The following is a 24,750-nucleotide window of genomic DNA, read 5'->3' as shown; positions in this document are numbered from 1 at the left end:
AGTTGATAAAAGTTATGAGAAATATGATAGTGACTCTGCCTTCAATTTTTGTTTTTGGATTCAATGTTCCATGTCATACCAATGTAACAGCTTACAGCGACTTCCTTTTCCAAGTCACAACATGGAGGCACATTTTAAATGCCTCTCCAAGGGTACATTATTTCCTACTGCTCCATCATGGAAAAACAATTTTACAACATAACCGCAATTCAAATCACGCAAGTCATGTTCAGCATCTTTGAACATTCAACTAAACCATTTTTAAAGGAATGTTATTTTAATCTTTGGCTAAATTTGTTGCAGTTATCCACGACTTCAATAACATGTAGTGGGCCCGACAATTAGTCTTAATACTTCCGGCCTGGCTAGTGTTGAGATTTGTCAATAAACAATATATCAGCAGAAGTTAACAGTTGCTGAATGTGTCTCCGATTTAAAGAGACATTCCTGAGTTTGCTGCAGTTTTTAAGATGTTATATCAACTAACAGAGACATTTTAATAATTGTAATTACATATCAAACATACAAATATTAAGACGACCAGAAACACATTGAATATACAGACACTGATGTTCTAAACAAAAACATATACTAGTATTTAATATGTAAGTTTAATCATTGTAATATTTTATTAGTCAGAAACATCTTACAATGCAGCAAACTTAGGAATGTTCCTTTAATACACCTAATGTTATTCAGGGTTTAAACTGGGCCATCAAAATTATTAGCAATTTGTCAAATATGCTCTGAAAATCTATAGCCAAATTTATTTAGTCAATCAAAATTAAAGCTTGTCAATAAAATTTAAATTAGCCTCAAGGCTCAAATAGACTGGATGTGTTGCGTGTGTGCAGTCCAGCTAAACAACAATCGAAAGACAGTTTAAATGAGTGTATACAACATATGCAGCCAGCTGCAATGATATAATTGTATATGGTGTATATGCCCAAAACGCAAACCACAAAAACATGAGACTGACTGCATGAACGCACCACATCCAGTCTATAGGAGCCTTCAAGGTGATTTAATCAAATCTATTTACCAAATTCAACTCCCATTCACATTTGGAGAACAGCAGTTCAAACCTAGGTTAGTGATGAAATGGCTGCAATTATTTTCATACATATGACTTCCAGTTGACAAGACCGGCCTTGGTGCCGTCGTGGTAGGTCATCAGTCTACAGGTTGGTAGGTACTGGGTTCGGATCCCAGTCGAGGCATGGGATTTTTAATCCAGATACCGACTCCAAACCCCGAGTGAGTGCTCCGCAAGGCTCAATGGATAGGTGTAAACCACTTGCACTGACCAGTGATCCATAACTGGTTCAACAAAGGCCATGGTTTGTGCTATCCTGCCTGTGGGAAATAAAAGATCCCTTGCTGCTAATCGGAAGAGTAGCCTATGTAGTGGTGACAGTGGGTTTCCTCTCAAAATCTGTGTGGTCCTTAACCATATGTCTGACGCCATATAACCGTAAATAAAATGTGTTGAGTGCATCGTTAAATAAAACATTTCTTTCTTTCTTTTTTTTTTTTTCCAGTTGACAATCACAGGTAACCAAGGTAAGTAATTGCCCATCTTTTATTCACATGGAAGTTGATATATTCCGTTCTGCAAGAGATACCCTGAGTGACAACTTTTTTCTTCTGCAGAAACCAGTTATACCAGTCCATGGGTCATTGCAAATATTTTAATGTAATAAATACATTTCTGATACAGGCCCCACAGAAATTTCAACTAGTTTAAAAGTGAAAAGAAAAAGACATACAGTAAAACAATATTTTAATTTCTATAGGAAATGTACAAATATTGTTATCTACATAAATTAGACTCGTCACCAAAGGGCTTGGACAGATTCAGTTTTTCTTCATTATGTGGCAAAGTTGACACGTGATCGTCTTTGAACTAAAATAGAATCCTCAATGGTATTTTGAAATGTCCAATGTTAGACAGAAGAAATTTGTCTTACGAAACCGAATACAAACTGTTCTAGCAATATAAAACAGTTCTATTTGTGTCAAGCCCATTTGGTGAGAAGTCTTGAGGTAATATCTCAAGGAAAAACGGAACACATTTCTTTGATAGTCTTTTAAAATCGTAAATAGGTCATTTCCCTAAACTGCATATATGAATCATTCCAGTACGAGATACTATGTTTCTACCTGCTGCTTATTATAAATCAATCCCAGAACAAATACAAAATCAAAATCAAAATGCTGTACAATTAATACTTTTTACACATAAAACCCCAAATTACATAAAGGAAAGAGTTACTTTGCAAATATATAATCAATTTTCCTTTACAATTGGCCAGTATAAACATAAATCTATTTTCTCTCTATGTAATACTCATCACACAAAATAACTTAACAAAGCTCCACAAGTCAAGGTTAAAACTTCCCGTTGCACATAATGATCCATGGCAGAGGTCATCCATGAAAAAACACGGTGGTGGACTGGGACAACTGAATCCCAAGGATGAAGGAAGCCAGCCGGGGCTCCGTTAACTATACACACACATCAGGCATTCATGATTAAAATAAATATTATATACAATATCAGACCTGTCGTCGTTCATACTCCAATGGGGAACATAGTTATCACTTTGTCATGTACGTTTACGATGAAGAAAAAAAAAAAAAAAAAAAAAGAGTCGCTCATAGGCACACGCCAAGACTACTAGAAAAAACGAAACCAGAAACTGCTAAGTCAGCACCACAGTATTGCAGTAGTAAATGACTGTTCACTGTTACTATCAACCGCACACCAGGAGTGTTAGTTCAAGTTATTTAATTTCACTTAGATCCTTTTGCACTTGATCCAAATGATATTGCTGAGCCAATCGCAACCTCCACTTTCCTCTAAAGACATCAAAAATAGCGTTTGCTGGGGAAGTCCTGGGTCGTACCGTAAGTTACTGGAAAAGCGGATTTTAAAACTTACAAGATCTATGCCAAATTGGCAAGCATGTAAATAATTACCCCCAAAATATCAACTTAATCTAAATTGCACGGATCTAAATATAAAAGAAAAAAATTTCTATATAAAAAAAAGAAAATGCTGAGATGAGATCAACACGCTAAAATGTCCATGCAGGACTACGCGCAACTCCCAGAACAAAGTTCCCGCTCGAACTTTCTTCTGGTAGAATTTTTAAAAAACTAGATGCTAAAATCAACTAAGCCACAAAGCGCCAAACATTTGCTGCAGTCCTGCGCTTATTGGCTGAAGATGGCTATGCTAGAAGAATCACTGGTCTTGGATTGGTTGTTTGGAAGCTGTGGAGAGCTGGGTCAGAGGTCACTGCCCATTCAAAAGAACCCAGGCAAATCTGAAAGTGAGAGGAGATCCTCTGTCACTATGGTGTCCTTGTTGCAATGTGAAATAGTGTATTCATTAAGAGGTTTGTTAATTAAAATATATCCTTCAAATTAACTGAACCAATGAACTTAATAATTTTAGTGTTTTAATAAAATAAAATAAAATAAAATAGTAATTTTAAAAAGTAAAATAATTTAGTGAAGTAATAGATTTAAAATTGTCAATGTAATTGAAAAACTACTAAATTATTGAAGAGAATCAGAAATAATTTTTAATATTAAACATCACTGCTAATTATTATCTAGAAATTAAAACCAATGCCACTCCTACATCAAAGAATTTGAAATCAGGAATCACAAACTGTCACCAAGGACTGGATCAGAGATCACGGATCTGTCACGTTTGATAAAATAAAACCAAACATATACCAGTACAACAAAAAATTACTTTAGTCAGAAAATGTCGAACCATGAATACGTTTATGGGGGTCAAAAGTGTTGGCTATATATATAGTCAAAAATAGGGAAATAATCGGACACAATAAAATATGAATCGTTGAAGGCATTAAATTAATAAATTAAGAGTGGACAGAATCAAGTAAGTAGATAATTAAAAACTACATTTGTCAAAAATTGGCAAGTCATATGAATACTGTCCTCTCTACCTCAAAAAGTGACAAAATTAATTTAGTGGTTGAAATGGATAAACTAATTTTATAATGTACTTATTTGATACAACTTCATGTTCCCATACTGGTTCTAAACAAGTTGGAGAATTTGTTAAAACATTTGTACGATTATTCTGTCCATTAACCAACTTTGTAAAATAAATATATCAAGTAATTTGAAGAGCAGAAAAAGAGTGGGGTGGGGTTGGGAGGATTGGGGGGGGGGGGGGGGGGGGGGGGCGTATGTGGGTTTTTTTGACACTTTGTTAGTCAACCCAAAGATTAAATCTACAATATCAAAATTAGAAGTTAATTGCAATAAGATTTTATTTTGTTTTATATTATGCAAGCCAAACACTGTTTAGAAATGGCATGAAGTAAACTAAGCATTTTGTAAATATTTAAACAAAAACAATTAAATGTTAATGTGGATATTGATGTGTTTTACAATGTTCTTGTATTGTTTTTGTTGTTTTAGTTATAGAAACACAAAACAAATGGATGACAATGACATGTTTAGTCTGCTATGCATTTATATTATTAATGCAAACAAATTGTGTCTCAAAACACACAATTGTTACACAAAACTAATATTTGATTAATAAACAATGTTTGCAACAACAAAAAAGTTACACAATTTGGTCTCTTCCATTACAAAATTAAATCTCAGATTACGGATCTAAAATGGCACTGCACATTTCTGTTATTATGTAATCAGGACCTTTTCTGAATCAGGGGGATTAATTCTTGACATCTTATTTTCATTGGACAATCATATTTAAAATACTAATTATAATCTAATGTATCCAGATAACCCATGTTGATTCAAGGATTGATGTTTATTAATATAGATTTGTATAACATCAAAGCACTGAAAAACATTGTGAAATCTCCAAATGAAAACAGTATTTTAGAAAGACGTTAATAATCTTAATATGTATTCAGCAACATATTAACTTAATGTTAAAACACATTTTATTTATTAAAATAAATTCACCAACTGTTACTGTTTATTAAAGCAACTCAACAGATCAGACAATACATTCATTTCTTAATTTTAACACATCTGTAGGATTTATTACACAAGCTTCCACTTCTTACCAGTATTAAGTTCATGTCCCAAGGGAAATAATGTCAACAGAAGCAAGTGATAAATGAAAACTATTCCACAATGAATAAACTTGATTTGAAATGGTAGCTCATTTTATATCCAATTTTATTTTTTAGATTTATATTCAATATTAATTTTAAGATTTATTTCCAATAACCTTGTTTTAAATGACATTTTAAGATTTGGAGACCAATGATGTAAAAGTTCAAATTCAGTGATATCAAATTACAGTCTGCATCATAATAAAAAAAAGTGGCAGTACAACTATAATACATAACTAAAACATCTGAAATGTGGGCAGTACTATATAGAGGATAATAAATGAGTTAACAGTTATCAAATTTATGTCCAGAGTGAAATAATTTTCACTTGTCATGAGCTTTAGCGAGTGACAAGTGAAAATTATTTCATGAGGGACATAAATTTGATAATAACTGGTACAGAGTTTGTTATTCTATTTATTATTCCAGCTATTTGGAAGTTTTGAAAGCCGTATTTTTCAATTTAGCCTACCTCGGCTACACGTTCATGTATATAGAAACGACGCAACTACTCTACTGTTCTGAGTATTGCTTTAACTTTGTATTTTATTCATGGTTCACAGATAATTGTAAAAAAAAACCCAAATAAATAAATCTATAATGAATTGCATTAAACTACCATCTTAATACAAGTTTAACACTGAAACCAGAAAGACATAAATGCAAACGCTTTAAACTATGTGACGTCATTGTGTGTGCTGTGCCAAATCGTTATGTCATATTTAGTACTGACAAGGTGATTGGTTTGTTGACGTCCAATAGTAGTGTACATTAAGCCAATGCATGATAATTTCTCAGTGAGAAATTATCATTTTTATTTTCCCCCGTTATGAGTGCCTGCTGGGGTAATAATACTGATGTATCACATTTGTAATAAATCTGAAGACCGTTTTAAGGCCAGGTCTTCAAATAATATTAGACCTTTCTTTTAACCTTTGTGTTATGAATAATCTCAGTGGATCATATCTTACCCATGTTTGTCAAATACCATAACAGACCATTTGGGCCTACTTTGTTTTAGAATTTGGATTTACTTACAGTAACAGACTAAATCTTGCTTGTATGATGTTAACAGATACTTTTAGTTTTGTTTCCGGTTTTTTTTTACAATTAATTTGAACTGACCAAACAGGTCTTATGTTTATTAAATCTCAACAGGAAAGAATAATATTTTTTATTTGATGATGCACTCATTTTGATTTAGTTATATAGCATCGGACTGACACACTGCCACAACTTTGCGGATTCTCTTTTTGGTTAGCAGCAAGATATTTTTTCTTGGACAGGACAGTACATACCACAGCCTTTGTTACACAAATTTTGGAGCACTGGCTAGACTAATAAATTGCCCAGTGAGCCCACCAATGGGGATTGATAGATTGACCATGAACTGAGTGAGCACTACACCACTGGGCTACATCTGTCCCTAAATCTTGTTTATTAATAATATACCATTTTTACATTTATTAATAACTTTAAAAAGATTGTTTATTACTTGTTTATTAATAATCTTCACATTTACTTTACTGATGTTTTAGATTTCTTAATTATACTACACCATTTTACTTGCGCATCCACTTCTAAGAATGTACGTTTTAAAAATATTTCATAGAGGACTAAAAAAGTGGTTTTCTTAATATAAATTTCATAGCAGACTTAACAAAATCCAACAATAATAAAGAAATTTCCTGAAAATAAATAAATTAATTAATTAATTACCATAGTAATTACGCGTACGAGTAAAGAGGCAAGAAATGTCATGCAGGTAAATATGCAGTATAGAAAGAATAGATGTAAAGTTAGAGTTGGTTTAATTCTTATATACATTACTATATACAGCAAGAATATAATTTAACTTTATTAGTGAAGGCATTATGAGAAAATATAGAAGCAACAGCAGTATGTCACCATCAATAATCTTAATACTGCAAAAACAAATCTATAAAAATATGACAATCATTTATGCAAATCCTACATTAATGATCCATTAGTTAAAACAATAAACTAAATACTGTCAATAAACATCTGTCAACATTGTTCACCGGTTAGTAAAACTAAAATTGTATTTTTAATAAGTTATTTTTAGGTTACAGTCACATACCAAATACTTTTACAAATTAAATGTAATTTGTTTAGCCATAAATGATGATTAAAAAATAAAATCTATTTTATTAATTTTGTATTATATCATGTTAACTAATTAGATGCATCCAAGTGTACAGACTAATATGGCGAACTAGATTTATCTATAGACAAAATTAGTGAGAATGCAAATTCACATGGAACAATTATAAATATAAATAAGCTTTACAATTTAATTAAAATGGATCTCGTCAATTCTTCTTTACCAATAAAGCTTAACACTGTTGTCAACCATACTGTCATATTTACAAAATGTGTTTTACTTCCGAAACAAATATTTATACCTTCTGTGATCTTTGTAAAGAGGAATGCTAAAGTAAATCTTGTACCATTGCAATAATCATCCACAATCAAACCATATGATGTAACTGTACCAAATGTTTCACGAGTCTAGAATCGGGATTAGTCTGGTAGCAAATCAAACAAACTGCCTAGCTGTGAAAGCTTCTGCACTCAACATGCCATGCACAACACATGTTCAGACAATCATATCAAAACACAATCAACACGGAAATGAAACCAGCATTGCAATATGTGTGTGTGACACATCTTGAATTCTGTCTCTCTTTTTCTCAAAGCTGTATAAAAAGATTATGTAGCAGGCGTGTCCATCCCATGTGGAAAATGCATTACTTGTGTATAGAATAAGTTGACTGGACAAATCCATGTGTCACTCAGTTCCCCACAGCACTCGCTCCAACCAATTTAATAATCCTCGGTACATGCTTGCCAATGTTATTGATGGTAATCGTGCGAAAATGTTTAATAATAAAATCTTCATTCCACACCAAACGTTACAGATGGAAAGTGGCGTCACAGTTGTTCAGTGGGGTTTTTGTTTAGTCAGTCATACATCGATATATTAGTGGAACCATTTGTAAAAAAACTGAAAAAACATTTGGTAGATCATTGAACATGATTTTACTGTTATAGCTAATCATTTGTTTGAACACATTCACATGGTCAAATTGAACACAGGAACCAAACGGATGACTTAATTTAAAAAATAATTGTCCTATTTAGAAAGAACAGAACTGCTGGCCTTGGAAGCATGGCAAATTTACCGTTTAATAAATGCTAAGATAGATCTGAAGACTTTACAGTCATTTTAATACCTACAAAGTTGTAGACACTAAGACAACATTAAAACTCCAAAAATCAAAACTATATCATACAAACGAGAGATTATGACTAGGACAAAATTGTAATGTGAGAATCAGATACATCTAACTAACATTATCACAATAAAACAAAAATCATTTTTAAAATGCCAATGAAATTGCAATTGCAATGCAAGTCTGTTTTCTGCTAATAATTCAGGTTTGAAACAAAACAACCAACAAACAACTTCAATATCATAAATCAACTGGTCATCTAAGGAATGAAAAATCACACTGGATTCAAAACTTGCAAAGGAATGAATAGTCTGGATTCGTAACTTGCAAAGGGGATGAATAGTCTGGATTCGTAACTTGCAAAGGGATAATACATATATAAAAAGCAAAACTCCAAACACACCATGCAACAATAGAATCAAAAGAATTCTTTATTTCTGTACAATGTTCCATACAAGTCGATAACATGCTCTAGTATGATACCAAAGAATGATAATTTATTGAACAGGACAATAGAATCACCAAAAACGTCTATTACAAAAGGTTTTCTGTGAACATAATTATTTGCTGCCTAACAGATGATTATTGTAATATTAGCATATAAAAAATCAATTAGATGCTAGTACAGTTGTAATCTTTTAATGCAACCATAAATATATAATACATTTTAAAGACAACACAAAACAGATTTCCTATTTTAAAAAATAATCTATTAATCTGTTGGGAACTGCCAATGCTGAAACAAGTTAGTTCAATTTTGAAAATTTTATATATTTTATGCACAGAAAAGTTTTAGTAAGTATCTACAATTAGTGTAAGAATATAGTATTATTCTTAGGATTATTTTTCAAATGTTGAAGGTTATCAAGTACCAAGAATAAAAAGATTTGTTTTGGTGACATTTTGATTTTTTTAAAAAGAAGAAAAAACAAGAGAAAAAAATCATTGCAACAAAACTACATTAATCTCTTAAAACTGAATGCCAGATACGCTTTAAAAATGTCCTAATTTGTTAGTAAAATATTTACAAATAAATATTCATAACACTTCAGACACTGAAGTTTGAGCAATTACCCATACAAAAACATGATGCATGGTCTTAAAAAAAATATTAACTGCCATTAACAGTAACAGTACTCCCATTATTTTACAGAGATAAATAGTGTTTAACCCCAAAAATAAGTCTTTCTAACAAAAAATAAGTCTTATTTTAAACTTGACCCCAAGACAATTTCACTCGAGACTTAATGGCTAAATTTAATATAATTACAAGTTGCAAATGCGCTCTTCATTTTTGATGTTTGGATTATCCTACATATCATTTTACTTTATTTTTTTTTAAAAAGAAAAAAATGTTTTAAAAAAAAAAGTTTAAAAAAAGAAGAGAAGAAAACACATACTTATAACATAATAAAATTTTCATTGCTTTCACCAATGCTTACAAATCGAAATTCCCAAGAAAACATCAGCAGCAAAATGACTGGTCAACAAAAGAACTCCCATCCCATCCAAAATTAAAGATTTCATCTCACTATAGTATGGTTAAAATGGCCGATTTGATTTGTCCTGCAACTATCAAAAAGAAGGGAACAAAGTGGATCATATTCATAGCTTTCCTTTGTTAATAGTGAAAGATTAGTACAATTAAAAAATAATAATAAAAAAAAAAAAAAAAAATGGGGCAACGACATACCTTGTTGCAATATGATGTCATACTATTATACACTTCAAATCCTAAGAATTGAAGTTGATAATTTTTTAAGTTCCTGGAAATATGAACTGCACAACTCCTACACAGCCTTTACAATGAATGGCTTAGCACCAATATACCAGTCATTCACAAATTGTGCAAAGCATTTCTGCAGATCCAACTTCCACGAATATAAAAAATAATAAGGTTCAATTCTTAAATTAATTTCATTACTGAAAAATCTAAACAATGCCCAAACTTCCTGAGTACTAGTTAAAATAAACATTAAAAACAACCATGGTCAATAAAATATGCACAATATATTATATTCTGTAAGTATTATTGTTCTAGGCTAAATTCATAAATAACACCAACAAAATTACAACAGTCAAACAAGAGTGCAAAACTAATATTTAACTTGAACGATTAGGTAGGCCTATTCCTTACATTAAATGAAACCAACATTTTTTCTGCTTATTTGGTTTATTATTTTAATAATCACGAAATACGAAGATTACAATACCACACGAACAAAACTTGTTAACAATACACTTTTAGTTGAAAAGCCCCATCTCCAATAACCCCTTTTCCTTTTGACAACATAGAGGAGGAAGATTAAATGTATAATTTAGAGTCCCCACCAAACACTCAGTAACACGGAGACTGGCACAGACAAAACACACAATCATACTTTATTTTTAAATTTAAAAAAAAAAAAAAAATCTAGTGCAATCGTACTTGCAGTTTAAAATTTATTCCCTAAAGTCAAGTTTAAATGATGAACTAAATAAAAAAAGTTTATTCCAAAGTTTCAACTAAAAATAAATCTAAAACCCCCATTTTGCCGACATTTTATTCAATTGTAATTTTTATTTATTTACAAAGTAACAGTAAAGAATCAGAAAAAACTGGCCTGTAATAATGTAATCTTTTTTTCAAGCAGTATTTAATACTATACGTCTCTATTTTAAAACAAGACAAAAGATTACATATACTGGTAATCTTTACATCTGGAAACCGTCCAACTAAGGGAAATCAGTTATGAAAATGTAACAATGATAAAATGTTTGATAGTAATGATTTTGTAGACAAAGAATTTTAGTGTACATTTTTTGTAAATATTTTTAAAACGTCATTGGTTATGTTACCATGTTTAGTAGTAACTAAATTTTTTACAGTATTAATTAACGTAAACCATAGTTTTAATGGGTAAATTACTGACTTGGCGAACTGTAACACTGAATCATGACTGCGCATCAGTGAGACAGACACTATGTGACTGCTTTATATATTCACAGACGATTCACCCAGCTTTTCTAAAGCATTACTGTACAAAACCCAAGGAAACTAACGTATGCTGATGAATGAAATTTTTTTTTTACAGAAATCACGTCTCTTTTACAACCTATGTCTGATAAATTATGACCAATGGAAACTAATAATGTAGGTGGTTTCAAACAAATGTAATGCAAAAACACGCAATATGCAAAAAGGACATCAAAACTATGTACATCATAAAAATATAAAACACTCCAGGAAGTTTGATTTGTTAAAACTAAATACGGCTCTTGCAGTTATAACATACACTATTTTTTTTTTTTTTTTTTTTAAATCACACAAAAATTGCTTTGTTTCAACACCTGTAACCTTTTGTTGGTGTGCACACTCCTTCTGACTACCCATCAGCAGATGCCAGTGTAAAGCAAACTGCTATATTTTAAGCATAAGATTAAAAAAAAGAAAAAAAAAGAGAGATAGAATTCCAGTTGTGAGTAGGACTTGTCACCACAGTTAGAATTAGGTGCAACAGAAGGAACCATCTCCTGAGTGTAAGTGGGAGAGTGGGTGAGCGGGCGGGCGAGCGAGCAGAAACAGGCGAGAGCATGACTGACAGTGATATCACAGAGCTACTCGGCTACGTATCATACTAGGCTTTTGTAGCACACTCCAATGTACACAACCCATACAAGCACCATCCAGTGAGCTTCAAATAGAACATCTTTTAATTTACCATCTGCAAACTTGCGAGCCACAAACTTGAGTGTCTCATCAAGTATGATAACGGGTATTGATATCTTGAAGACCGCCAACCATTCCTCAACACCAAGTGGTGTGATTTGGAATATCACCTGAAATAGAAAAACATTTCTTATGTCATGCTTGTAACAGATAATCACAGTACTTTATATTCATAAGTGTGTATGTTCTGGTATTGTTCATTGTTTTTTTTATTTAACGTACATACCACTTTCATTAAACATTCTCATCCTTTGGAACTAGTTGGACAGTTTGCGGTTTACGTAGGTTTTTGCTGTGTTTTTTCCTTTTCAATCTTTACAAATATAAATATTTAATCTCTAAATAATAATGTTTAAAATACATCATATGAAAAAGAATCGGTCCCCTTAACATAGTGTATATTTAAAATATTTTGATTGTAACAAAATATAGTCACTTTTGTTCATTCAAAGATATCATTCAAGCCAAATATTTGCAAAACAGTTTAGAGATATAAAATTTATAAGATATTGAAATGTACAAGAAAAATCCACATCAAAATAGTAACAGTGTTTCATCATGGACAGAAAATATTGGTTATGAAATCCTGGTGGATTTGGTACAAATTGTAAGTTAAAGGATGCCTGTATCTAGCAGATTGTCATGTTGATGTTGCTGCCAGTTCTTCTTTGCAATGTTATCCCAAACAAGCTCAAAGGGGGCAAGATCGGAGGACAAAACTGGCTAAGATTGTATAGCAATGTTCTGTTTGAGGATTTACTGCTGAACTTTTGCTACCATATGGGATATATATTAAACAGAACTGCGTTGTTTTGTATGGCTCATCCAGACATGAAAGAATGACGTCCCACTCACATCAAATCTTGTCATTCCATAACACCACCACAGGGTGGTGTATTTATATCAGACTTTATGCATGTGGAATGGACTTAAGGAATGATAGCATCATTTCATATAAAACTGAACATTTTCTTTGAATTTTCAGCACATGAAATCAAGTTAACAATTTTATTCAAAATGTAAAGAAAAAGGCTCATTCAAATTGAAACATTTTCACTCGAAAATTAGAATACAAGAGAGCTAATTCAGGCTTCTGAGAAATGAAAGTTTGTGTAAACCATACAGTTGGGGAAAAAAATAAAATAAAAATTTTCACTTTGTGTAACTTGTAAAAACCAAAGTATATGATAAATGAAAAATGGGTTATGCAAAAGCAGACTTGTGAGAGCACTGGGTAAAGGAAAGTATCGTTGTCACATTTCTCTGAGGGCTGCGACTGTTGGTTTGTAAAACAGTGTTGAATATCTTAGTGATATAACACTACACGACCAGCACCACCAGGTTTATTTCACAAATAATGTACTTACAGACATGACATCAATGTAGAGGATTGCGAAGTGGAGGGTCATGGACAGACCGATGGCGCCCATCAGCCACCAGTTCGACCATGGAGGCATCACCAACAGTGACTGGTTCTCACTCAAGCTGTGGAGAGCAACGCAAAGATTAGTACTAAACTTAAAACGTTTACACAAATACATGGACAAACCACCTTAGTACAATGAGGATACTTTTTTTTCCCCAAGGTACCTTCCCTTGATGGCTCTTTCTTTACTCACTCGTAGGACTAGTAGAAGGTCCTATGTGTTCTATTTTAGCATTGATCGTAATCTGTATTATAATACATCTTTTCTAAATCAGTATTTGAATAATCTAATTTATTAATTAACAATGCACTCAACATATGTAATTGTGGACATTCATTGGTTAATTTCAATACTACCCAATAGCCCATATGTATTTTTGTGCTGGGGTGTCGTTAAACATTTAAACATTCATTCATTCATACTGGAAAGAATTTTGTTTCAGTTAATTTTTAGATATCTGAAGTATGCAAGTTATTTTTTTCAAAATTATCAAAAAGTTGTCAAGTTTAAACAATTTTATTAGCCAAATACTAAATAATGTAGCCACTTAGTTTAAAAATTAGCAATGGTCTAAGGACTAGATGTACATGTCACTTTATGTGTATATACTTGGGTTAGCATAGACTTTGTACCACTCGCTTGCTGGAACCAGGGGCAGATAAATCTTGTCCATTGGTTAAACAAACTTCACTATGAACAGAATAGGAAAATGCAAAATCAGCAATTCATAATTTTTCCAAACTATTACAGATAACTTGTTCTCTTTCAAAGTTATTCTAATTGAAAACAATACTTCTGTTTAATTTTATCTTATTTTTTCACCTATTTTTATTTATATAAATAACCTCTGAATTACCATATGGATGTGTTAAAATACTAATGTTTTCTTCCCCATTCTGAGCAGCTTTATAGGTTTAAACGTAACTATGACTGAATCAATTCCACTAAGTGGAAAGTGGAATTCTAAGTAAGAAGGAACCAAAGTGATACACTGATAACAGTCTCCTGTTTTGAATACTGGTAATGCAGGATGTATCACTTAGCATTAACATTAACATTGTGTAAATGACAGCTATTGGGAATATTTTCATAAAAACAACAATTTGCTGTTGGGTTTTTAGGTATGTGGGGGTTGGGTTTTTTGTGTGCATTTGTTTTTGTTTGTTTTCTTAACTCAGAGGTTATGTATAATCCTTTATTTTCCGTTGATAAAATCAAAAGAAAAACAAATAAATTAACCAAACACACTGCACCTACCAATAACTACATTCTTAGTATGTACAGCATTATTAGTTGGCAAATGTGACTACATTAGTGAATGTTTCATAACTAATATCAGTTGGCTGGTTTAGAAACAAAACTCTTAATATAATGTTAAAACAATGAAAAATTATTTCAAATAAGCAATATCATTTTCTTTTTTATATTAACACATATATATATATATAAAATAATTTTTTCAAAGGGGGAGATGTACTGTCATGCAGAATGACACATGGCAATATGATGCCAGTACACTTCAACAGCCACCAAACTAAAGACAAGCAAACATACTTGCTAATTAACTCCTTGTCAAACTATTAGTTAAAAGCAGTTACTACATGGGTAATCAAGCATCAAATTAGTAAACTAGAGTATGTTGCCAATCCAACATAGAATAAATGGAATGTTGGCAATTTAACAATAATTAGTGTACAAATTTAATTTTACGTATGTTTCACTTTTTTATCTATTTTTCTGAACTGATCAGAATGACGTATGACTACTAAATGAAAGGGTTTACTGATCAGTATTAAGGGGATATCTGTGATTTCAAATACCATACTGATTAGCCATGTTTATGATTAGTTCAGTTACTGCAACAATTTTGTTACCTACATTGAACAATGTGAGGGAAGGGAAAAAACATTGGAACATTTCTAAATGCATGCAACAATGTCTATATACTGTAAGCTATATACAGCATATCTAAATATAAAAATATATCATTGTATAAGCAATAATTTTTGAATGATGAATTTCATAGAAAAGATTCATGCATTAACAAAACAAAACATACTGAAGGAACTGACTGCTCATAACACAATTTTCTTTTACTTCAAAAGAGAAAAATCAACTGGCGAGTGAAATGCAAGGGTGTTCGTTCCATTTGTAGCGTAATTTAACATTTTAAAGAACTTAAGTCTACTTTATAAATACAATTTCAAAAGAAAGACCCATTAGTTTTCCCCACTCATTTTGGATATGCTAGCATTATTTGAATTTTCTTGAGAAAAAGCAACATCCACATTTGCTTCTTCAACGAGATTTTAGCCCACTCCGTTAGAGATTACAGATGCATGATTTAAAAACAGACCTGGCCAATCAGCATGCTTTCATTGATCATCATTTTGATAAAAGCAAAATTAAATGGTCATAACAACATAAAAGCAAAGAATGGTAACTGCATAATAATAAAAATAAATAAATAATAAGGAAAGGAATGCTTCGTTAAAACAACTCAGCACATTTTAAACCTAAACTCATTTAGCATCAAATGTATGCTTATTTGAACACTTGATGTACATAGTGAGAAGAAACCCAGTCTCACTATATGGGCTAATTTTATCAAATAGCAGTTTTATAGGCACTTTTCTACAGACAGTAAAGAACAGCACCACATCTGGAATACCAATTGTGGGGCACTGGTTGTACAGGGAACACAACAACAGGTGCAACCAAGGTGATCAATCCAATGACCCACGCACGTTAGATGAGCACCCTACTACTGAGCTACACCCCGTCCCCTAGAAAACAAAAGTGCATTTAGTAAAACATGTCTGTGCATACTACATACTGGTGTGAGGAACAGTCAGTGCACAACATACTTTTCAACTCAAGGGCGCCAAGACATCTCCCTCTGCAGATTCAACAAACAGATAAATATTGCCTATTATCATCCAGTTATAACCAATTTCATTCAGTCACAACCAGTACAGACTAAACAGGATGCATGCTTCTAGTATTCTCTCATTCTCATTTTCTCTCATTCTCATTTTCTCTCTCTCTCTCTCTCTCTCTCTCTCTCTCTCTCTCTCTCTCTCTCTCTCTCTCACTCTCTCTCTCTCTCTCTCTCTCTCTCTCTCAAAATCCACACTCACAACAGAAAAATGGATTATATCTGGATGAAAGTAATAGACTGTACAGGCAATCTAGCTACTGTACTCCAGAGGCAGACAAGGTAGCCAGTCGGACAGGCCAAAACTCATGCAGGAAGTTTCCGTAAACACACAACAACCCTGTACCACAAAGGGGGCTGGCTGGACTAAACAATTTTGTCCATAGATGTATTACCACAAAAAAAGTACTATGATCAATTTTATGGCAATTTAATTGTAAAAATTTGATTTTTTAATTCCAAACCGGAGCTGCTAACTAGTCATGGTGCTGTAGTCCAGAAAGCACCCCCTTGTTGTACTGATTTTGTCCATGCAGATTAAGTCGAAATGTAAAACGTTTACTAAGCACAGTGTCATCAATTTAGAAACAGTACACCTCCCCCTTAGTGATTGGTTGTCACACATGTCTGCAAGGCAAACTTCCTGCGATGGTTAAGGAGGGGTCACACCATACATTTTCTAAATCCATGGAATTCTTTTTTTCAAAATTTGTCTTAATATTTCTTGAACTGGATTATGTATTTCTTAAAGCTACCAACCATAGTTTCTGAGGTAAGTATCTTTTTCTCTTCTTTACTTTTTTTTGCATAAAATTTGCGAAAGATCTTGAAACAAGATGAATTTTCCAAAATTGACAATTTAAGCAAAAAGTTACAAGTACTGTAAAATTTAACAATTAAAGTGATGTAAAAGTCGAAAATATTTCACACTGCCACAATACCTAGGGTCAGTAGCTTTAAGAGTAACATTCAATCAATAGAAAAGCTTCAGTACTCCAAACATGTAAAGCTGTAAACACCAAATAATTGTTGTTGTTTTTTCAAATATAACTTTACCGATTAGAATGATTGGACAATGTGACTCCACCTTAAGGCCGTCGAAACAGGCCACCTTACCTGTTGAGCGAGTTCAACATTTCTATGACGACGAGAACCGACAGTGCCATTGTCATGGGCTTGGGGTGTTTGAAAACGTCGCAGTCAATGCCGGCAAACATTTCATCCTGCGCCAAGCACTGGGCTTGGTGAGTCTGCAGAGTGAGATGTGATTAGAGGAGAGAAAAATAACATTAATACAGATCGACTAGCCGTCACCTGTGTCTGGGAAGAAGAAAATAAAAAAAAAATAAAACCACCAGCACATGCCATGCTAGCTCATTGCAGCGACGCTGTGGTGTGTAGCGATACCACGTTAATGCTCATGTTGAAAATCGTCAGTGAATAGAGAGCCAAGCTTGTTGCCAAATTTTTCATGTGGAATTTCCACTAAATAAGACGCTGGGGTTTTTTTCCAGTGAATTTTCATTACACAATTTTCAACCAATTGATCACTTTTTACATTCTGCAACCAAATCGGCAAATTTTCATAACCAAATAATCACTGGTTACGTTGCAATGAAATTTTCATTTGTGGTTATTTTCAACCTATATTGTATTTACGTCATTTCAACCAAATGTTCTCTTATAAGAGCTACAAAACTTTCTCAAACATGACAGTAAAACAATACTATTACAAAGATTTACCATAAATTGTGTTTTTATTGGTCACACTGCCGATGTAGATAAAAACAGTAGCAACAGACTGTGGTCTATATTCAAGCCGAGACAACATGAGCAGCAGCAGCAGCAGCGACCGCAGAGTTACAATTGTTACCTGTTGAGAGCATTGAGCATCTCTATTGTGACTAGCACGGATAGAGCCATAGTCATAGGGTGGGGGTCGTTAAATATACCACAGTTCACTCCGGGGAACATCTTCGGCTCAGCAGGACACTGCATGTGGTGAGTCTGGAATGATGGGGGCAATTATACGTGAAACATACATCCAAGTATTCTCAAACCTGTACAGACATCTGACATCTTTTCTTTCTTTTTTTTAATCATTTGTTAAAACAGAATTTCAATGTACTTTTCCTTGTTTTATTTATTTGTTTGCCAAAACAGATTTTTTTTTTTTTTTTTTGATTGGAACAATTATGGATGGTATTTTAAACAAAATTCTGTGTTATATATGAAATTTGAATCGATGTCTATAGCATTAACTTTTGAAATATAGCAGCATTTTATATACAACTGAGAATTTTTGTTAGACAATTTCCAAAACATACTGAACACAATATTATCTTTTTCCCCTCAATGGCTCACGTGGCAGTGAATTAATCGGTACAATCTAGTCAATGTCAATTCTGTAAAGTTTTAAAATGAAATGGGATACTATTTGGCGTTTTATAATGACATCCAAAACTTGTTGATACTATGTTGTTGAAACATCTCAAAGCAATCATAGTGACGAAAATTAGTAAAGAGGGGAGAGGTACTTTTTTATTTTGAAGAACCAATATGGAGAAGATAAAATTTCAGCTTTTATTAACAAGGCAGTTTTTAGTGGATATTTTGTCTTTTTGTTTTTCTTCTTTCTTCTTATTTGTGATGTGTGAGATCAACAACCTGAAGATTTGTCACCAAACTTTGTGTTTACTCATTATTTTCATATAAATGTAGCTCATTTTGTCTTGAAAATCATCAGCTGTACAATTAACAGTGTTAGTATATGCAAAAAAAACAAAAAACTGTTTAATCAGGATATAGTATATACTAAATTTGGTCCTATTTCATTGTTTGCTTTTTTTATTTTATTTAACTACTCCACTAGAGCACATTGAGTTATTAATCATTGGCTATTGGATGTGGAACATCTGGTATTACTGACATATAGTCTTAGATAAGAAACCTGCTACATTTCCCCCATCTTTTACATGCACCATCTAACAGGATAGCACATACCACAGCCTTTGATATACCTATTGTGGTACACTAGCTGAAATGAGAAATAGTTCAATTGTACCACTATCAGGGATTAATCATAGACCGACCATGCATCAGGCGAGTGCTTTACCACTGAACTACATCCCACCTTCATAGTTATAGTATGCAAAAACACTGGCCATTATAAATCAACACTTCAAAAAGCTTAGAAAATTGTGTTTGTCTTATTGTTAGATATCAAGTAAGCAGATAGGCTCAACATGTAACATACATATTATCAGACTCCCCAACAGTCTCATATTTAGTAAGATAAGACACTGAAAAACAAAGGTTAGATGTTATACAACTTTTAAAATCAACCAGTCAACAATAAAGTTATAACAAACACACTTAAAAGTTGTTTTTTTTCAAAGACCATATCTGAATTAAATTATCATTGCATAACTAACATTTAAAAATTACTTTCGTTAACATATTAAGGTGAAATGTGAATAATTAAAATTAGTAAGAAAGTTAAAACTGGAAAAAAAAGAGTAAAGTATAAATACAACTATATGCACTTTAATAATTTTAATAAAATATTTCTTAATATTATTTTGATTGATGTTTCAGATGAGCTTTAAAAAATTCCATAGAGTGTTAACATTACCGAATTGGCTGGTACGACGACCGGATGAAGATAAACTTACCAACTGGTAGTAGTTCAGTTTGGGGCCCTTGTCGTACAGCATAAACCACCAGGCAGCAGCACCAACAGTTGCACAACCAACGTAGACTGAGAATGAAAAGAAATTACTTTATTAATAAGACATTCATGTGTGTGCATGCGCCAAGTGTGCTCACACATGCACTAAAATAATGGCTATGTATTATTCTTTTAGTATAACTAATTCAGATCAAACTACTGCTTACATATAAAATGATAATCCAGTAAACTTATCCATTTGCAATAGTTAAATATATATATATTTTTTTTTTATGTCCTTCCTTTAAAGTTACATGAATGAGACTAACCTAATCTAATAATGCATTCTTAACTCAAATCCTTAATGTCCCACTCCCCTGTACCACCGATATGCTGCGAATTCTTTCATTAAGATGGTGATTTGTAATTGCTATTGATCATCTTATAAATATCAACTGTTGAATGAAATCCAGTACAAGACAAAGTCTCACTTCCAATAGCCATGTATCTGAAGAAGAGCCATCCGGTGATGAGGCCCTCTTTGGGATTCCTTGGAGGTCTCTTCATGATGTCAAGGTCGGGAGGGTTGAATCCGAGGGCTGTGGCAGGGAAACCGTCAGTGACAAGGTTCACCCACAGGAGTTGTACGGGAATCAGAGCTTCGGGGATACCAAGAGCCGCTGTCAAGAAGATGCTGAAACAAACATGCCAAGTATGAGAATCAAAATTTATGATTCGAGTATCAAAGGGATTTGTTCCTACACATAAATCTCTCCTTGAGCTGAGTAACATATAACATAAAAAATATTTTTAGATCACGAGGCTTTTATTGGAATATAAAAATAGTTTCCTACCACACCATTTCACCAAATGTTGGGAGGAAATGTGGATTTTACTGGAATATAAAACCATTTTCCTACCACACTACTTCACCAATGTTGGACGAAATGTGGATTTTACTGGAATATAAAGTTTTCTACTACATCACTTCACCAATGTTGGGACGAAATGTGGATTTTACTGGAATATAAAGTTTTCTACTACATCACTTCACCAATGTTGGGACGAAATGTGGATTTTACTGGAATATAAAGTTTTCTACTACATCACTTCACCAATGTTGGGACGAAATGTGGATTTTACTGGAATATAAAGTTTTCTACTACATCACTTCACCAATGTTGGGACGAAATGTGGATTTTACTGGAATATAAAAAGTTTTCTACTACATCACTTCACCAATGTTGGGACGAAATGTGGATTTTACTGGAATATAAAGTTTTCTACTACATCACTTCACCAATGTTGGGACGAAATGTGGATTTTACTGGAATATAAAAAGTTTTCTACTACATCACTTCACCAATGTTGGGACGAAATGTGGATTTTACTGGATTATAAAAGGTTTTCTACTGCACCACTTCACAAATGTTGGGACGAAATGTGGATTGTACTGGATTATAAAAGGTTTTCTACTACACCACTTCACCAATGTCAGGACGAAATGTGGATTTTACTGGAATATAAAGTTTTCTACTGCACCACTTCACCAATGTTGGGACGAAATGTGGATTGTACTGGATTATAAAAGGTTTTCTACTACACCACTTCACCAATGTCAGGACGAAATGTGGATTTTACTGGAATATAAAGTTTTCTACTGCACCACTTCACTAATGTTGGGACGAAATGTGGATTTTACTGGAATATAAAGTTTTCTACTGCACCACTTCACCAATGTTGGGACGAAATGTGGATTGTACTGGATTATAAAAGGTTTTCTACTACACCACTTCACCAATATTGGATGCAATGAGGATTTTACTGGAATATAAAACTATTTTCCTACCACACCACTTCACCAATGTTGGACGAAATAAGGTATCTGATGAACTGTTTCATGTTGTTGTAAATGGCACGGCCTTCTTCCACAGCAGCAACAATTGTAGAAAAGTTATCATCTGCCAATATCATCTGTAAGACTTCGTTAAGGCAAACAACCGCCACTCATTTTAATTTATTGTCTAATACCAAACAATTTGGTGTCAGCAAACAGATAAAATTATACAACATAACTAACAACAAAAACAATAACAATATGAAAGTACAGGCCAGACTGTGACACAAAAGTTGTATGCTTATTTATAATACTCAATATGCTCACACATGTACTGAAATAATGGCTGTGTATTATCTGTTTATATAGGCACTCCTCATAATACCTCACAATGTCGTTTTCTCTACAAAAAAAATCTGGTGTTAAACAACCCATTTTGTGTCCATGTTCAATACAAATTAATTGTTTGTCTCTGAATGAAAAACGAAATAGTTAGGATAACCGGAAATTGCTAGAAATTTCATTTTCCAAGATGATCTGAAATTAGATGTGTATTTACTTTAATTTGTCAAGCTGTTCGGTGTAATATAGATAATTGTTAATTTAAAATCATGGGTTTTTTTTCAGCAAAAGGATATCTGCAGCAGACTTTGCAACAGCTGTTCCAGAACCCATGGCAATACCAATTTCAGCCTTCTTCAGAGCAGGGGCATCATTCACACCATCACCAGTCTGAAAAGAAAAAACACTTTATAGTAGCTCAAACAGAATGTCATGTTGGGTCTTGAAATGATGATATACCTGTGTTTATACATTTGGTAATTTGTAACACAGTTTTAGAGAAAACCCACTACATTTCCACATGAGTATCAAGGAATCTTTTACGTGCACTCAACCAATGACAGGACAGCACTGGTTGGAATGGGAAAAACAAATCAGAGGTGGTTTTATTCTATGATGCACGCATCTCAGGCGAGTACGTTACTGATTTAGATTCTGCTCTGCATTAGTTAACGGTCAAGTCACAAAATAATAAAAAGTCAAGTTGTGCTGACCCATCCTACTACTAGTGGATCAAATGGTACAAATTTATTTTTAACAGAATTATACATAGCAATTCTGAAGAAAATTTTAAAAGGTTGCCCGTATTCTTGTTTTCTAATACTGATTTGCTTACATTTAAATAAGGAAAACTGAGTACTGTTCACCATCCTATTAACATTTAATATTTAACAAATAACAGTCAATAGTTTGTATATTACTTCCAAAATTTAAATAAGGAAAATTGAGTACCGTTCACTATCCTATTAACATTTAACATTTAACAAATAACAGTCAATAGTTTGTATATTACTTCCAAAATGTTTTAAAACCTAGTAGTTAGTTACAACAAAACAAACAAACAAAATGAACAAAGAAGAAAATATATTACCATGGCAGATATTTCACCCTCAGCCTGCAAGAACTCGATAATCTTACTCTTGTGTGCAGGCTCGACCCGTGCGAAAAGGCGTGCTCTCATGCATGCCGAGCGCTGTTCCTCAGGTCCCAGGTCGTCAAACTCTCGTCCAGTGTACGACAGACCTTCGGTGTTCTCGTTCTCCTTGAAGATGCCAATTCTCCGACAGATTGCCTCAGCAGTAGCCTGGGTAGATGAACAGTTATTTGTAACTATGAATGCACTAGTAATATTGTTACAACAAACACTGCAATTGCAGTTTGAATTCCCCACAGCACCTTTTTAGTATTTCTATATACAGGGTTTTTTTCAATGGCATGTTTTTTGCTGTGGACATTTTCTTAATTGAAGGGGTTGTACAATTATAATGATACATAATGTCTCATCTGTAAATAGCTTCGCCGATTCACAGTTTGCGGATGATTGTTTTTTGGTTCATATTCCGATGAACGTAAAAGAAATAACAGACAATCCTTAAATGAGCAAAATGTTAAAAAAACCTAATTTTTCATATATTTATTTAGCATAGCAGAAAATTAAAATTAACACAAAACACCAATCATTATCTCTGAATATTATTTACTTGGCTCTAAAAGCCACATTTTCTGTCAAATCCATTACCTTGTTGTCACCAGTGATAACAATGACACGAATTCCAGCATTGCGACAGTCCACGATGGATGTCTTGACCTCCTCACGAGGGGGATCCAACATACCAACGACACCAACAAATGTCATGTTGGTCTAAAATTAAAAATTAAAAATTATAAATAAACATGACAAAGTTGAGCAATATTATTTAGCATATGCGTAAATTATTTTTAAAAGTTTTCATTCTAATTGTCAAGCCCGATGGAATTCCAATGTCAGACAATGTTTTATTAGGAAATGAGTCACTGCATTCTGCATTTGACGGATACATGTTTCAACCAAAGCCGAGTCAATATTAATTTTTCACATACATTAAGCATTAAGAACTAAAAAATATTAAATATATTTCTCCCATTCTTAAGCATAATTATAGAACAGAGCTATCCCATGAAAGGCAGCTATGAACGATATTCTCAATAAGAGGAGCTAACTCAACTTATATTTATAACTCATCATTCAAGTTTAACAGGTTAAAACTGATATCTTTTGTCATTAAAAAAATCTTATGTATTTTTATTATGCAATCCAACAATAAAGGGAGAAACAAAATTTATATGTATATTTTAATACTCAGGGTTAGATATCCACCATTTTTTCAGGGTGTTAACAGGACTACCTGGCTTTCATTTCAGATAGTCCATTGAAGTTTCAGGTGGTCCAT

The 24,750-nt window shown here is 32.9% G+C and overlaps 1 protein-coding gene across 3 annotated transcripts in view; it reads right to left on the bottom strand.

Moving 5' to 3' along the window:
• Positions 1-1,770: 1,770 nt before the first annotated feature.
• The window catches only part of LOC121367809 (calcium-transporting ATPase sarcoplasmic/endoplasmic reticulum type-like), a 72,670-nt gene continuing 49,690 nt past the window's right edge, over positions 1,771-24,750 (bottom strand). The window contains exons 18-27 of one of the 3 annotated variants that reach the window (XM_041492187.1): positions 24,060-24,182; positions 23,412-23,624; positions 22,618-22,711; positions 21,992-22,118; positions 20,634-20,836; positions 20,147-20,232; positions 17,589-17,722; positions 13,475-13,592; positions 12,100-12,217; positions 1,771-2,918 (exon numbers count right to left, since the gene is read on the bottom strand). In XM_041492187.1, the coding sequence (XP_041348121.1) occupies positions 2,872-2,918; positions 12,100-12,217; positions 13,475-13,592; positions 17,589-17,722; positions 20,147-20,232; positions 20,634-20,836; positions 21,992-22,118; positions 22,618-22,711; positions 23,412-23,624; positions 24,060-24,182 (1,263 nt within the window). In that variant the 3' untranslated portion in view covers positions 1,771-2,871. Of the gene's footprint in view, positions 3,333-8,816; positions 12,218-13,474; positions 13,593-17,588; positions 17,723-18,345; positions 18,480-20,146; positions 20,233-20,633; positions 20,837-21,991; positions 22,119-22,617; positions 22,712-23,411; positions 23,625-24,059; positions 24,183-24,750 lie in introns of those variants that run through there. The other 2 variants (XM_041492189.1, XM_041492186.1) reach the window with 2 other exon arrangements.

Source organism: Gigantopelta aegis, chromosome 3 (assembly GCF_016097555.1).
Source record: "Gigantopelta aegis isolate Gae_Host chromosome 3, Gae_host_genome, whole genome shotgun sequence".
In the NCBI taxonomy this organism is placed as follows: domain Eukaryota; kingdom Metazoa; phylum Mollusca; class Gastropoda; order Neomphalida; family Peltospiridae; genus Gigantopelta; species Gigantopelta aegis.
This window is presented reverse-complemented; position numbering and strand designations above follow the sequence as displayed.